The 16,115-nt window shown below is 39.2% G+C and overlaps 1 protein-coding gene across 1 annotated transcript in view; it reads right to left on the bottom strand.

The window, feature by feature from the left end:
- The window catches only part of MYOM1 (myomesin 1), a 216,646-nt gene that overhangs the window by 151,085 nt on the left and 49,446 nt on the right, over positions 1-16,115 (bottom strand). Inside the window, exon 5 of the mRNA XM_053714953.1 lies at positions 8,838-8,995. Within this exon, the coding sequence (XP_053570928.1) occupies positions 8,838-8,995 (158 nt within the window). The remainder of the gene's footprint in view (positions 1-8,837; positions 8,996-16,115) is intronic.

The following is a 16,115-nucleotide window of genomic DNA, read 5'->3' as shown; positions in this document are numbered from 1 at the left end:
AAATCGCATTCCATTTAGAAATAAAGAAACCATCCACTACCCTAAATGAGGGGAACTTTCTTATTCTTAGGCCCCTGGGTATTCGTTTGTTATGCTTATACAAAAGAAAGGACTTTATATCAAGCTCCAATTTTATGTCTTTTTTTCTCAAGTCATCAATATCAAAGAAAAGGTTATCAATGGTGTACACAATGTCTTCCTCCACTTCCAGTGCCGAGTTGTCATCCCCAAAGTTCGTCAGCACATAAGATATATCCTCTCCCTCCATGTTAAGGTTATAACAAAATTAACATTCAAAGTCACAACCAGTCGAGAGTTATTCAGTCTGCCTCTATAATACGGATAAGCTATTATGTCTGCTGTGCAATGATATTTGTCAAGCCAATGCGTTATACAGTTCCTGTGGAAATATACCAAAATATATGTCAGACTCACCACCTCCTCTTCAGCCGTCTATGTGTATCCTTTAATCTGATTCAGGGTATATGGTTGGCAGCTATCGCTACAAGACGAGTATCGTATGCAAACAACAACCAGATTCGAGCGATGCGCTCTGTCTTACCCGTTTCCTGTATTCACGGCACCATGGAGCGTTGGATGATGTCACACGCCGAGATATGGATACACCAGCCCAGGAGAACAAAGAGACCCCTTAAGGACAGGTTTTTGGCCCATATCAGATCAATTGAGGATGAAGAGTCTGACACCCCCATTGCTCGACATTTTCAGAGAATTTCACAATGCTGACCCCAAGTTATTAAGTGTACAAGCCATAAACCACGTACCATTGTGGAAAAGGGGAGGGGATAGAGAGACCAAATTAAATACAAGGGAAATATTTTGGATCTTTACCCTCAACACAAGTATCCCCCAAGGTCTAAATTTCAGGAGAGACATTGATTTATGTGTCTAAAATGTATTATTACCACTATGTTAAGACCGTAATAATTGTAACTACACTTATAATAGTGCTACATATAGAGATTGATGAGATGTAATATCAATAAAGTTTATATAAATAAGTTTAATGTATAGCACATTAACAATTAAGTGAAGATATCAACTAGTTAGAGAGCAAACATTACAGGCTGTAATGGAGACTATATCAATGTATGTATGTACCTTTACGAGAAATGCCTATTTTGATTGGGTTACCTGTGAGCAGTGAACAAGTGCCGGAAGGCACGAAACATGTCTGCTGCAGTCTAACCCAGCAGTCTCCTTTGCCTGTCTGCCGCGGAGGTTGCTATTTATGTACTGACTGTGCATACAAATGTTTTTATTGTGGATTGCCAAAAAAAGAAGCATTTTATGGAACATACGATATCCAGGCCATCCTTTTTTTGAACTCTGTGTATATATATATATATATATATATATATATATATAGAGAAGCAAGTAAAATGTGTTCACTCAGTACACTGGGTAGACACAAGTGATACTCTATAGTTGGCGCTAGTCAATATTGTGTAGGGTATAGTGGCAGCTATATAAGACAAGTACTGGTTGAGATGCATGGCCCCAATCAGTAAGTGTAAATGTGTATACAAGGATTGATACAGCGCCTATATATCCATTAAAATATGGGTAGTGTATGGGAATATGAGTGAAAGAAATGAATAATAGATTAAAAAATAATGACAATTAAAAGAGTATAAAAATATATAGTAAAATAAATAATGCTAAAAAATGAATAAATTGTGAAACAATGTTCATCTGAGTCTTTAGAAAGTATATAGTCCGTAGTAAATCTTCACATAAAGTTGATATGCAGTAAATAGATGGTATATAATACCCTTACCAGATATTACCTCAATCTAATGAGGTAAGTATGCCGCACTGGGGGTATATATAGATAGTAGAATCTTCTCCTTGTATCCAGATGTGATGCCTCTTGGGTTTTCGTTAGCCTCCTGGAGTATGCAGGGATGTGTTTCTGGTTGTAGATAGATCCCTTGCACTTCCTTTGGGTTGGTAGTTAGCCTCTTGGAGTACCTTTTCTGTCTTGGTATAAACTTTTATATTTGTTTTGGGAAGACGAGTGGATTCTAAATAAAGAACCGCCTGGTGTGGTAGAAAAAAAGCGTCCCGCCTGGAGTGGAGCTGTAACAGTCGGGAAGCTGCGAGAGATCCTTCAAATAACACACTTTAGTAGGAATAGGGAGACTGGTGCTTTGCAAAGCACCAGTCTCCCTATTCCTACTAAAGTGTGTTATTTGAAGGATCTCTCGCAGCTTCCCGACTGTTACAGCTCCACTCCAGGCGGGACGCTTTTTTCTAAGCACCAGTCTCCCTATTCCTACTAAAGTGTGTTATTTGAAGGATCTCTCGCAGCTTCCCGACTGTTACAGCTCCACTCCAGGCGGGATGCTTTTTTCTACCACACCAGGCGGTTCTTTATTTAGAATCCACTCGTCTTCCCAAAACAAATATAAAAGTTTATACCAAGACAGAAAAGGTACTCCAAGAGGCTAACTACCAACCCAAATGAAGTGCAAGGGATCTATCTACAACCAGAAACACATCCCTGCATACTCCAGGAGGCTAACGAAAACCCAAGAGGCATCACATCTGGATACAAGGAGAAGATTCTACTATCTATATATACCCCCAGTGCGGCATACTTACCTCATTAGATTGAGGTAATATCTGGTAAGGGTATTATATACCATCTATTTACTGCATATCAACTTTATGTGAAGATTTACTACGGACTATATACTTTCTAAAGACTCAGATGAACATTGTTTCACAATTTATTCATTTTTTAGCATTATTTATTTTACTATATATTTTTATACTCTTTTAATTGTCATTATTTTTTAATCTATTATTCATTTCTTTCACTCATATTCCCATACACTACCCATATTTTAATGGATATATAGGCGCTGTATCAACCCTTGTATACACATATATATATATATATATATATATATATATATATATATATATATATATATATATATATATCACACAAAAGTGAGTACACCCCTCACATTTTTGTAAATATTTTATTATATCTTTTCATGTGACAACACTGAAGAAATGACACTTTGCTACAATGTAAAGTAGTGAGTGTACAGCCTGTATAACAGTGTAAATTTGCAGTCCCCTCAAAATAACTCAACACACAACCATTAATGTCAAAACTGTTGGCAAGAAAAGTGAGTACACCCCTAAGTGAAAATGTCCAAATTTGGCCCAAAGTGTCAATATTTTGTGTGGCCACCATTATTTTCCAGCACTGCCTTAACTCTCTTGGGCATGGAGTTCACCAGAGCTTTACAGGTTGCCACTGGAGTCCTCTTCCACTCCTCCATGATGACATCACAATGCTGGTGGATGTTAGAGACATTGCCCTCGGCCACCTTCCATTTGAGGATGCCCCGCAGAAGCTCAATAGGGTATAGGTCGGGAGACATGCTTGGCCAGTCCATCACCTTTACCCTCAGCTTCTTTAGCAAGGCAGTGGTCGTCTTGGAGGTGTGTTTGGTGTATTTGGAATACTGTTGGACGGCCCAGTCTCTGAAGGGAGGGGATCATGCTCTGTTTCAGTATGTCACAGTACATGTTGGCATTTATGGTTCCCTCAATGAACTGTAGCTCCCCAGTGCCGGCAGCACTCATGCAGGCCCAGACCATGACACTCCCACCACCATGCTTGAATGTCTGTAGGCAAGACACACTTGTCTTTGTGCTCCACATCTGGTTGCCGCCACACACACTTGACAGCATCTGAACCAAATAAGTTTATCTTGGTCTCATCAGACCACAGGGCATGGTTCCAGTAATCCATGTCCTTAGTCTGCTTGTCTTCAGCAAACTGTTTGCGGGCTTTCTTGTGCATCCTCTTTAGAAGAGGCTTCCTTCTGGGACAACAGCCATGCAGACCAATTTGATGCAGTGTGTGGCGTATGGTCTGAGCACTGACAGGCTGACCCCCCACTCCTTCAACCTCTGCAGCAATGCTAGCAGCACTCATACGTCTATTTCCCAAAGACAACCTCTGGATATGACGCTGAGCACGTGCACTCAACTTCTTCGGTCAACCATGATGAGGCCTGTTCTGAGTGGAACCTGTCCTGTGAAACCGCTGTATAGTCTTGCCCACCATGCTGCAGCTCAGTTTCAGGGCCTTGGCAATCTTCTTATAGCCTAGGCCATCTTTATGTAGAGCAACAATTCTTTTTTTCAGATCCTCAGGGAGTTCTTTGCCATGAGGTGCCATGTTAAACTTCCAGTGACCAGTATGAGAGAGTGTGAGAGCGATAACACCAACACACCTACTCCCCATTCACACCTGAGACCTTGTAACTCTAATGAGTCAGATGACACCAGGGAGGGAAAATGGCTAATTGGGTCCAATTTTGACATTTCCACTAAATATTTCATATAAAAATAAATATAACAATAAATTAAACCAAAAAAAATGGCTGATCTTAATTTAAAATATTTCTTGAAATTCTATGATTATTTACTAGCAGCTAGATTACAAGTTTGTGCGTTCATCTTTTAACGCTGAAAATATGGTATTTTCAGCGTTAAAACAGCACAACAACCATTATGAGTCTTGTCGGTATAGGTGTACCGCAAGCCTTTTAGCCTATAATGCAACGTCAGTACAGCACTCTTAAAAATTACGTTTTTGCATGGGATTTCCATAGCGCTGGTATTACGAGTTTTGCGTTCTGGCTAAAAAAATGGCATTAGACTCCTGTTTCGCCATCTAAAGTCAGTAGTTATGAGTTTTACGCTACAAAGCTGTAACATAAAACTCATAACTAATGTGTTAAAAAGTACACTTACACCCATAAACTACCTATTAACCGTTAAACCCTTAAACCAAGGCCCTCCCGCATCGCAACCACTAATTTAAAGTTATTAACCCCTAATCTGCCGCTCCCGCATAGCAAATACCCTTCACCGCCACCACTATAATAAACCTATTAACCCCTAAACCGAAAGCCCCCCACAACGAAATATAATACATTAAACTATTAACCCCTAAACCGAAAGTCCCCACATCGCAATAAACTAAATTAAACTAGTAACCCCTAAACCTATGCCCCCCTAACATTATATTAAAATTACAATTTCCCTAGCTTAAATTAAATTAAAACTTACCTTTCAAATAAAAGAAAAGCTTAAAATAACATTAAACTAACTACCAATTAAAATAACTAAACTACACATTAAAATCCTAACACTACTCCAAAAATTACAAAGTATCTAATTACAAAAAAAAGACTAAATTACAAAAGTTAACAAACACTAAATTACAGAAAATAACAAACGAAATTATCAAAGATAAAAAAGAATTACACCTAATCAAATAGCCCTATCAAAATAAAAAAGCCCACCCAAAATAAAAAAAAAACCTAGCCTACAATAAACTACCAATGGCCCTTAAAAGGGTCTTTTGTGGGACATTGTCCCAAAGATAATAGCTCTTTTACCTGTAAAAAAAAAAAATACAAAGACCCCCCAACAGTAAAACCCACCACCCAGCAATCCCCCCCAAATAAAAAACTAAATCTAAAAAAACCTAAGATACCCATTGCCCTGAAAAGGTCATTTGTATGGGCATTGCCCTTAAAAGGCATTTAGCTCTTTTACTGCCCAAACTGTAATCTAAAAATAACACCCACCCAAAAAAACCTTAAAAAAACACGAACCCCCAACGATCCACTTACAGTTTTTGAAGTCCCATTTGAACGATCTTCATCCCAGCGGAAAAGTCTTCATCCAGACGGCCTCTTCAATCTTCATCCTGATGGAGAAATCTTCATCCAGACAGCCTCTTCAATCTTCATCCAGGTGGCATCTTCTATCTTGATCCCGGCGGTGCGGAGCATCCTCTTCATACGGTCGTTGCCGTATACTGAATCTTCAATGCAAGGTACGCGATTCAAAATGGCGTCCCTTGCATTCCTATTGACTGAAAGATTTGAATCAGCCAATAGGAATTAGGGCTGCTAAAATTCTATTGGCTGTTCAAATCAGCCAACAGGATTTAAGCAGCTCTAACTCTATTGGATGATGAATCAGCCAATAGAATTAAAGCTGCTAAAATCCTATTGGCTGATTTGAACAGCCAATAGGATTCAAGCAGCTCTTATTTGAACCAGCCAATAGGAATTAGAGCTAAATCCTATTTGCTGTTCAAATCAGCCAATAGGATTTAAGCAGCTCTAATTTCTATTGGCTGATTCAAATCTTTCAGCCAATAGGAATGCAAGGGACGCCATTATGAAATAAAAATAAAACCTAAGCTAGCTACAATATAACTATTAGTTATATTGTATCTAGCTTATGTTTTATTTCACAGGTATTTAGTTTTATTGAGTTAATTATTGTAAATTTAATTTAGATCTATTTTAATTGTATTAAAGTTAGGGGGTGTTAGAGTTAGGGTTAGGTTTAGGGGAATGGTTAGGTTTAGGTTTAGGGGTAGGGTTAGGTGTAGGGGTTAATAGTTTAATTTAGGTTGTTGCGATGTGGGGGACTGGCGGTTTAGGGGTTAATAGTTTTATTTAGTTAATAATTGTAAGTTTAATTTAGCTATATTTTAATTATGTTAAAGTTAGGGGGTGTTAGGGTTAGAGTTATGTTAGGGTTAGGGTTACATTACAGTTAGGGTTAGGTTTAGGGGTTAATATAGTTTAATTTATGTTGTTGCAATGTGGGGGCTGTCGGTTTAGGGGTTAATAGGTTTATTTAGTGGTAGTGATGTGGGAGGCCAGAGGTTTATGGGTTAATAGCTTTATTTAGTTGTGGCGAAGTCGGGGAGCGGCAGAATAGGGAATAATAGATTTATTATAGTGTGGGCGATGTTGGGGTGCAGGGGAATAGGTGTCAATAACTTTAGTATAGTGGCGGCGATATCAGCAGCGGCAGATTAGGGGTTAATACCTTTTTTTAGGTGGCGGCGATATCGGGAGCGGCAGATTAGGAGTTAATAACATTATGTAGGTGCCAGCGATGTCGGGGGCAGCAGATTAGGGGTGTTTAGACGTGTGGATTATGTTAGGGTGTTAGGTTTAAACTGTATTTTCTTTTTCCCCAAAGACATCAATGGGGCTGTATTACTGAGCTTTTCTTTCCATGATCGCAGGTGTTAGACCTTTTTCTGATCCGCTCTCCCCATTGATGTCTATGGGGAAAGCGTGCACGAGCACATCAAAACAGCGCTTGTTTTTGGTGCGGTATGGAGCTTAAAATCCCCATATCGCCCGCACTAGCCTGGTTTTTTAAAACGTGTAATGGCAGCGCTATAGGGGATTAAATAACTACACTTTTGTTGCGTTCGTTAATTTCCCTATTGTGCTCAAAACTCATAATCTAGGTGTAGGTGACCAAATCACTTTACCTGTCTCAAAAAAATACCAAACTCCCAACACTGCAACTAACTACCGTGTCTTTCCTTCTCTGGCAGATCACAGGTAAGAAGCACAGGCACTAAACGTAACTTTTAAAATCTAAGGTCGGTTACCATAGCAACAAACTTGTTATGGTGCAATTTTTGAGAAACCCAACATCTGATTGAAGCGTTAACGTAACTTACACATACACAAAAAGACCAACTGCACAAAAAATTTCAATGAAACCTTGGTAGTAAAATGAAGCTGTAAACTACTTTTAGCTGTCAGCAACTTTGGTAGATTACAGCAACTACTGTGCTGTTTACTAATTTCCCTGTTGACCTTTTACCACTGGTAACGAAATCTGCTCTCCCTGCAAGTTCAGATTATTTAATCAGGTTATGGCTTTAATGAACAAAAACAGCTATTTTATATACAAAAATAAACATACAAGGGACAATTTCCCGTACATTTAATACTTTGCAGCTGTAATTGGAAATGCATTAATGGGAAACCAGTTTTACAGTACAATGCCCCTTTATGTTTGATGGAGGCAACTCCGGCCTTGGAGAGAGTAGAAAAAGTACAGAAGTATTTTACAGCAAAAGCAAACAAAATAATTAACAACTATATATTGCAATTTTGTTTCATTTATGGTGAATTGTGGGAGTTTCTTAAGAACCTTTGGGTAAATAAAACATTTAGGATATTTTAAAAGGATATGAAACCTGTTTATTTTCTTTAATGATTAAGATAGAGCTTGTGATTTTAAACAACTTTCCAATTTACTTCTGATTGGTGGATGCACATATATGCCTCATGTTATTGACTCACACAATGTGTTAACTAGTTCCCAGTAATGCACTTCTGCTTCTTCAACAAAAGATAGCAAGATAATGAAGCAAATTAGATAATATAATACATTGATAAGTTGTTTAAAATTGTATGCCCTATCTGAATCATGAAAGAGAAATATGGGGGTTTTATGGCCCTTTAAATACCGGACTTAGGGCCAGATTACAAGGGGAGCGGTATTTTGCGCTTTCGCTTTAGCACAAATTGCACTAGAATTAAACTTTTTTTCCTTGGTCACAGAATCTGCATTTTAACTTCACTACAAATTCCACAGTACCATAACTCATCAAACAGAATTCTAGCTTGCTATTACTTTCTCATTTCTGTCTCATTCTGTAGAAAGTAGGGATCACCTCATTCTGCAGTAAGTATTGCTATAGGTATGGTATATGTACTGTATATCTATGAGTAAGTATACGGAATTATTGTATATACATTATGAAATAGGTCCGGGATATACAAAGAACTGAAGATGATAGTATATAATAATGATAGATAGATGATGATGATGATGATAATAATGCTATGCTACTATATCACAAATTAGCATTAGTAAAATGTATGGCAAGGAATAACATAAGAAAAACACAGATATCATTAGAATATAGATATACATACCAGGTCACACGGGGCTCTGGCCATCCACTCACTGTGCAGTGAAACTTGATGTTTTGCGTTTCCCAGATTGTATGAGAACGAGGCTTGATGATAAAGGTAGGCGCGTGTAAAAGTGTGTCCACATTTATCTTTCTGTGAAATTCTTCCTTGTCCTCTATCTAGAAATAATTTAATTAACTGTGATTTGTGAATAAATCATAAATGTGAACACAGTAAGGACACAATAGAACGATGTATAATTGTATTCAATGTTTAAAAATATTTGTACATAGGTATACTTATTGTAAAAGGTAAACACATATTGTACGTAATATTATTCACAAACATTATATGTGGCATGCAGTTTCTTTGCAAGTTCTAATATGTGTTACAAGACCAGTTGATTAGGTGTGTAGTTTACTGGTATAGGAAAGCCAATGTCTCTGGGGTCTAATGTTAGATAATAAACTCTAAATGGCACAGAGGCCTTCAAACCTTACCAAGTATCTTAAAGAATGGGTTAATGTGTTCTGATACGGCCTTGTCATCACAATTTCTACAGTAACTGCCATATTAAGCACTCGGTAGTGCAAAACAAGCTTTGAATGAATCACTGCTATAAAAAAATTATGAGAATAATTTTAAAGACTGTTTTAATAGCACAAAAACTCCCCCTTTTTATCAACACCTTGGGGCTGAATTATCAAGCTCTGATTGGCGCTTGATGCCCCCTAAAGACCGCTGCTCCATAACTGGTCCGCTGCCTCTGAGGCTGTGGTCTGCAATCCGCCTGATCCTATACAATCGGACTGATCGACACCCCCTGCTAGAGGCAGATTGGCCTCAAATCTGCAGGCGGCATTGCACAAGCAGTTCCCCAGGAAGGGGGAGAAAGTCCAGAGATGAACGCAGTAACTATTTACATTAAAGGGCCAAAAAATTTCTTTCACGATTCAGATAGAGAATACAATTTTAAACAACATTCTAATTTACTTCTATTATCTAATTTGCTGCAATCTTTAGATATCCTTTGTTAAAGAAATAGCAATGCACATTGGCGAGCCAATCACATGAGGCATTTATGTACAGCTACCAATCAGAAGCTACTGAGCCTATCTAGATATGCTTTTCAGGAAAGAATATCAAGAAAATGAAGCACATTAGATAATTGAAGTAAATTAGAAAGTTGTTTAAAATGGTATTCTCTATCTAAATCATGAAAGAAAAAATTTGGGTTTAATGTCCCTTTAAGCTATAACGGAACAGTGACACCTACAGGTAGAAATGAAAAGTGCAGGCACAAATTTGATTTTCTCTGGCACTGCGCTTTCCAGGATCTTGTGTTTAATTTGCGGGTGTCAGGGAGCCACTATTTCAATGCGGGAGACTCCCGAAACTTCTGGGAGAGTTGGGATGTCCGGCACTGAGATGCAGATAGGTGCACAGATGCACACATGTCAGGCTGGCAGCACTGTGTGTGTGTGCACAGTTTTTCTGGGCGTCCCCAATTCCTTCTACCTGTAGGTGTCACTGTTCCGTTATAGCTCAATGTAAATAGTTACTGCGTTCATCTCTGGACTTTCTCCCCCTTCCTGATCTCTAGTGCGGTGCAAGACATAGCATACCTGATACAGGCACCAAAAAGAAAGAAGTACCATACTTAGGCTTACCAGAAGTCCCACTTTTACTGGGATTGTCCCTGTTTAGAGGCGCTGTCCCAGTGTCCCACCCAGTTGTTCATTCTGTCCCAGTAGGGTTGTCACCTCTGGGTTTCAAATCATGTATCCAGGTTTATGACCGCCTGAAACCCGGATACATTATTCAAAATGACTGCACTATGACTCTCCAGCATAGTTGGATGCTGGTACGTTGTTACATAAAGCCCTGCTTAGCTTAGAGTCTATGTCCTTCAAGGTTTACATTTAGTAATACAGGCTGAGTGAGCAGCATAGGGTTTTTTAATTTTGTAGGGCTACTTGGATTTTTCTAAGAATTTAACCCCCCCCTTCGACCCCTGGTGACATCACCGGTGATACACATTTAGGGGAATCATATGAGTATGAACAGGAAGTGCATACAGGCAGGATTGGCATGGATCTTGCTTTACTTCATGCAGAATAGCATTTTGGCTGTAATCTTCCTGCATTATGGTATATAGTAGCCTCTTAAACAGGTTTAGCAGGTATGTGTTTCTTTTTACTTTTTTCATTCAATGTTGTATTTATGCCTTATCAGTATCCAGTTCTGTTCCTTAATTAGACACATAAAACACATATTACACTGCAGATATTAAATTATGTGATGTATACGCTTTTCACTATTTTATGAAATTGATAATTATGCTTGATGTTTGGCATTATTTAGAATCTGAGATTTAGATGAATGATTTATTTGCTCATGTTGTGTATGGGTTGCCATGACAACATAATGGTGCCTTTTTCACTAGGGGGTGGTGTTATGGTCTATTTAAACTGTGTGATTCACTTGTTTGACTGAGGAAGGGTAGAATATCCACAAAACATTACGCATGTAAAAGGACTGGTAATAGCCATGCCCACTTGACCACACCCCCACGGGCACCACACCAGGTGGTCCCAGTTTCACCTCTAAAAATTATGGCAAGCCTAACCATACTCCAACTGGTCACCAAGGGACAAACATCTTTAACACAGACAGGGATTTATTCCCCCCAATGTTCCTCACATACCTCACATGTTTGAGGTTTTAAAAGGTGAGCAATATTCTTATTTTGTGAACTATATCGTTAACTTATTTTGTGTACTATATCGTTAACTAGTAGTCATACTGCACTATCAATTGTTTTCTGTTTCTGTTTCCTCCGTTCTATGAGCGCTACAGTTTGGAACCCTCAACTCTCATATATATATATATATATATATATATATATATATATATATATATATATATATATATATATATATATATATATATATATATATATATATATATATATATATATATATATATATTAAAACAGCTATATATAGGAATATCTATTTATAAATACATAAAACATATTCTGCTATGTGCAGAACATTGGAATGACAAATATTTACAGTAAATACATAGTTAAAACTTTTATTAAAAATTAATATTATAAAAATATGCTTTTTCATGTTTTCATCTACTTAACTGCAAAGGGCTCCAATGCACTTATATATATGTCTTATGTGTGTACATGTGTATTTAGCTGTTTATAATGGTATATATGTCTGTAAATACATATATAAATACATAAATAAATATGTATACATACATAGACACACACAAATACAATATATATATATATATATATATATATATATATATATATATATATATATATATATATATATATATATATATTAGAAAAAAGAGGAGAGATGAGGGAAAAATGGGGTTTTGAAAAATAAGAATTATAGGGTTAAATTATTCTTGCTTGAATTAGCTGGCCCTTTAATTCTAGAGTTAAAGCAGTAATATACACATGTATGTATAGTTGATGCAAAGAGGTTTGCAAAACGAAAGAAAAAGACTGCTTATCTGTAAATAAATATATCACCAAATCTCACAAATATAAGGATTCAAATGTGTGTACTAAAATTGTCTCAAAAAACATACAAACTCGAAAGAACTTTATTGGAGACAAAAAGTTTAGTCCAGCTGGACTCATACACAAGCACACACACACACTGGTTAAAATTAGCTCAAACTCACAGACTTATATGTCGATTACCTGATATACAATCTGAAAAGTTTAAATATAATGAATTGACTGCAATCTTAAAATGAAGTAAAAGTATCTCTCATATGAGATTGTATACTAAGATTGCAATAATATGAATATAATACAGGATAGTTAATACAGTTGTTGTTAAGGCCTCAGAAATTGTGCCACAATTGAACAGCCAAAATATGTAAGGATAACAGAATTTATGTTTACCTGATAAATTACTTTCTCCAACGGTGTGTCCGGTCCACGGCGTCATCCTTACTTGTGGGATATTCTCCTCCCCAACAGGAAATGGCAAAGAGCCCAGCAAAGCTGGTCACATGATCCCTCCTAGGCTCCGCCTACCCCAGTCATTCGACCGACGTTAAGGAGGAATATTTGCATAGGAGAAACCATATGGTACCGTGGTGACTGTAGTTAAAGAAAATAAATTATCAGACCTGATTAAAAAAACCAGGGCGGGCCGTGGACCGGACACACCGTTGGAGAAAGTAATTTATCAGGTAAACATAAATTCTGTTTTCTCCAACATAGGTGTGTCCGGTCCACGGCGTCATCCTTACTTGTGGGAACCAATACCAAAGCTTTAGGACACGGATGAAGGGAGGGAGCAAATCAGGTCACCTAAATGGAAGGCACCACGGCTTGCAAAACCTTTCTCCCAAAAATAGCCTCAGAAGAAGCAAAAGTATCAAACTTGTAAAATTTGGTAAAAGTGTGCAGTGAAGACCAAGTCGCTGCCCTACATATCTGATCAACAGAAGCCTCGTTCTTGAAGGCCCATGTGGAAGCCACAGCCCTAGTGGAATGAGCTGTGATTCTTTCGGGAGGCTGCCGTCCGGCAGTCTCGTAAGCCAATCTGATGATGCTTTTAATCCAAAAAGAGAGAGAGGTAGAAGTTGCTTTTTGACCTCTCCTTTTACCAGAATAAACAACAAACAAGGAAGATGTTTGTCTAAAATCCTTTGTAGCATCTAAATAGAATTTTAGAGCGCGAACAACATCCAAATTGTGCAACAAACGTTCCTTCTTTGAAACTGGTTTCGGACACAGAGAAGGTACGATAATCTCCTGGTTAATGTTTTTGTTAGAAACAACTTTTGGAAGAAAACCAGGTTTAGTACGTAAAACCACCTTATCTGCATGGAACACCAGATAAGGAGGAGAACACTGCAGAGCAGATAATTCTGAAACTCTTCTAGCAGAAGAAATTGCAACTAAAAACAAAACTTTCCAAGATAATAACTTAATATCAACGGAATGTAAGGGTTCAAACGGAACCCCCTGAAGAACTGAAAGAACTAAATTGAGACTCCAAGGAGGAGTCAAAGGTTTGTAAACAGGCTTAATTCTAACCAGAGCCTGAACAAAGGCTTGAACATCTGGCACAGCTGCCAGCTTTTTGTGAAGTAACACAGACAAGGCAGAAATCTGTCCCTTCAGGGAACTTGCAGATAATCCTTTTTCCAATCCTTCTTGAAGGAAGGATAGAATCTTAGGAATCTTAACCTTGTCCCAAGGGAATCCTTTAGATTCACACCAACAGATATATTTTTTCCAAATTTTGTGGTAAATCTTTCTAGTTACAGGCTTTCTGGCCTGAACAAGAGTATCGATAACAGAATCTGAGAACCCTCGCTTCGATAAGATCAAGCGTTCAATCTCCAAGCAGTCAGCTGGAGTGAAACCAGATTCGGATGTTCGAACGGACCCTGAACAAGAAGGTCTCGTCTCAAGGGTAGCTTCCAAGGTGGAGCCGATGACATATTCACCAGATCTGCATACCAAGTCCTGCGTGGCCACGCAGGAGCTATCAAGATCACCGACGCCCTCTCCTGATTGATCCTGGCTACCAGCCTGGGGATGAGAGGGAACGGCGGGAACACATAAGCTAGTTTGAAGGTCCAAGGTGCTACTAGTGCATCCACTAGAGCCGCCTTGGGATCCCTGGATCTGGACCCGTAGCAAGGAACTTTGAAGTTCTGACGAGAGGCCATCAGATCCATGTCTGGAATGCCCCACAGCTGAGTGACTTGGGCAAAGATTTCCGGATGGAGTTCCCACTCCCCCGGATGCAATGTCTGACGACTCAGAAAATCCGCTTCCCAATTTTCCACTCCTGGGATGTGGATAGCGGACAGGTGGCAGGAGTGAGACTCCGCCCATAGAATGATTTTGGTCACTTCTTCCATCGCTAGGGAACTCCTTGTTCCCCCCTGATGGTTGATGTACGCAACAGTTGTCATGTTGTCTGATTGAAACCGTATGAACTTGGCCCTCGCTAGCTGAGGCCAAGCCTTGAGAGCATTGAATATCGCTCTCAGTTCCAGAATATTTATCGGTAGAAGAGATTCTTCCCGAGACCAAAGACCCTGAGCTTTCAGGGATCCCCAGACCGCGCCCCAGCCCATCAGACTGGCGTCGGTCGTGACAATGACCCACTCTGGTCTGCGGAATGTCATCCCTCGTGACAGGTTGTCCAGGGACAGCCACCAACGGAGTGAGTCCCTGGTCCTCTGATTTACTTGTATCTTCGGAGACAAGTCTGTATAATCCCCATTCCACTGACTGAGCATGCACAGTTGTTTTTCTGGCCTCTGTCAGAAATATCCTCATTTCTAAGGAGTCTATTATTGTTCCCAAGAAGGGAACCCTTGTTGACGGAGATAGAGAACTCTTTTCCACGTTCACTTTCCATCCGTGAGATCTGAGAAAGGCCAGGACGATGTCCGTGTGAGCCTTTGCTTGAGGAAGGGACGACGCTTGAATCAGAATGTCGTCCAAGTAAGGTACTACAGCAATGCCCCTTGGTCTTAGCACAGCTAGAAGGGACCCTAGTACCTTTGTGAAAATCCTTGGAGCAGTGGCTAATCCGAAAGGAAGCGCCACGAACTGGTAATGCTTGTCCAGGAATGCGAACCTTAGGAACCGATGATGTTCCTTGTGGATAGGAATATGTAGATACGCATCCTTTAAATCCACCGTGGTCATGAATTGACCTTCCTGGATGGAAGGAAGAATAGTTCGAATGGTTTCCATCTTGAACGATGGAACCTTGAGAAACTTGTTTAAGATCTTGAGATCTAAGATTGGTCTGAACGTTCCCTCTTTTTTGGGAACTATGAACAGATTGGAGTAGAACCCCATCCCTTGTTCTCTTAATGGAACAGGATGAATCACTCCCATTTGTAACAGGTCTTCTACACAATGTAAGAATGCCTGTCTTTTTATGTGGTCTGAAGACAACTGAGACCTGTGGAACCTCCCCCTTGGTGGAAGTCCCTTGAATTCCAGAAGATAACCTTGGGAGACTATTTCTAGCGCCCAAGGATCCAGAACATCTCTTGCCCAAGCCTGAGCGAAGAGAGAGAGTCTGCCCCCCACCAGATCCGGTCCCGGATCGGGGGCCAACATTTCATGCAGTCTTGGTAGCAGTGGCAGGTTTCTTGGCCTGCTTTCCCTTGTTCCAGCCTTGCATTGGTCTCCAAGCTGGCTTGGCTTGAGAAGTATTACCCTCTTGCTTAGAGGACGTAGCACCTCGGGCTGGTCCGTTTCTACGAAAGGGA

Source organism: Bombina bombina, chromosome 5 (genome assembly GCF_027579735.1).
Source record: "Bombina bombina isolate aBomBom1 chromosome 5, aBomBom1.pri, whole genome shotgun sequence".
Lineage (NCBI taxonomy): Eukaryota > Metazoa > Chordata > Amphibia > Anura > Bombinatoridae > Bombina > Bombina bombina.
The sequence above is the reverse complement of the archived record's forward strand: the minus strand, read 5'-3'. Positions and strand labels throughout refer to the sequence as shown.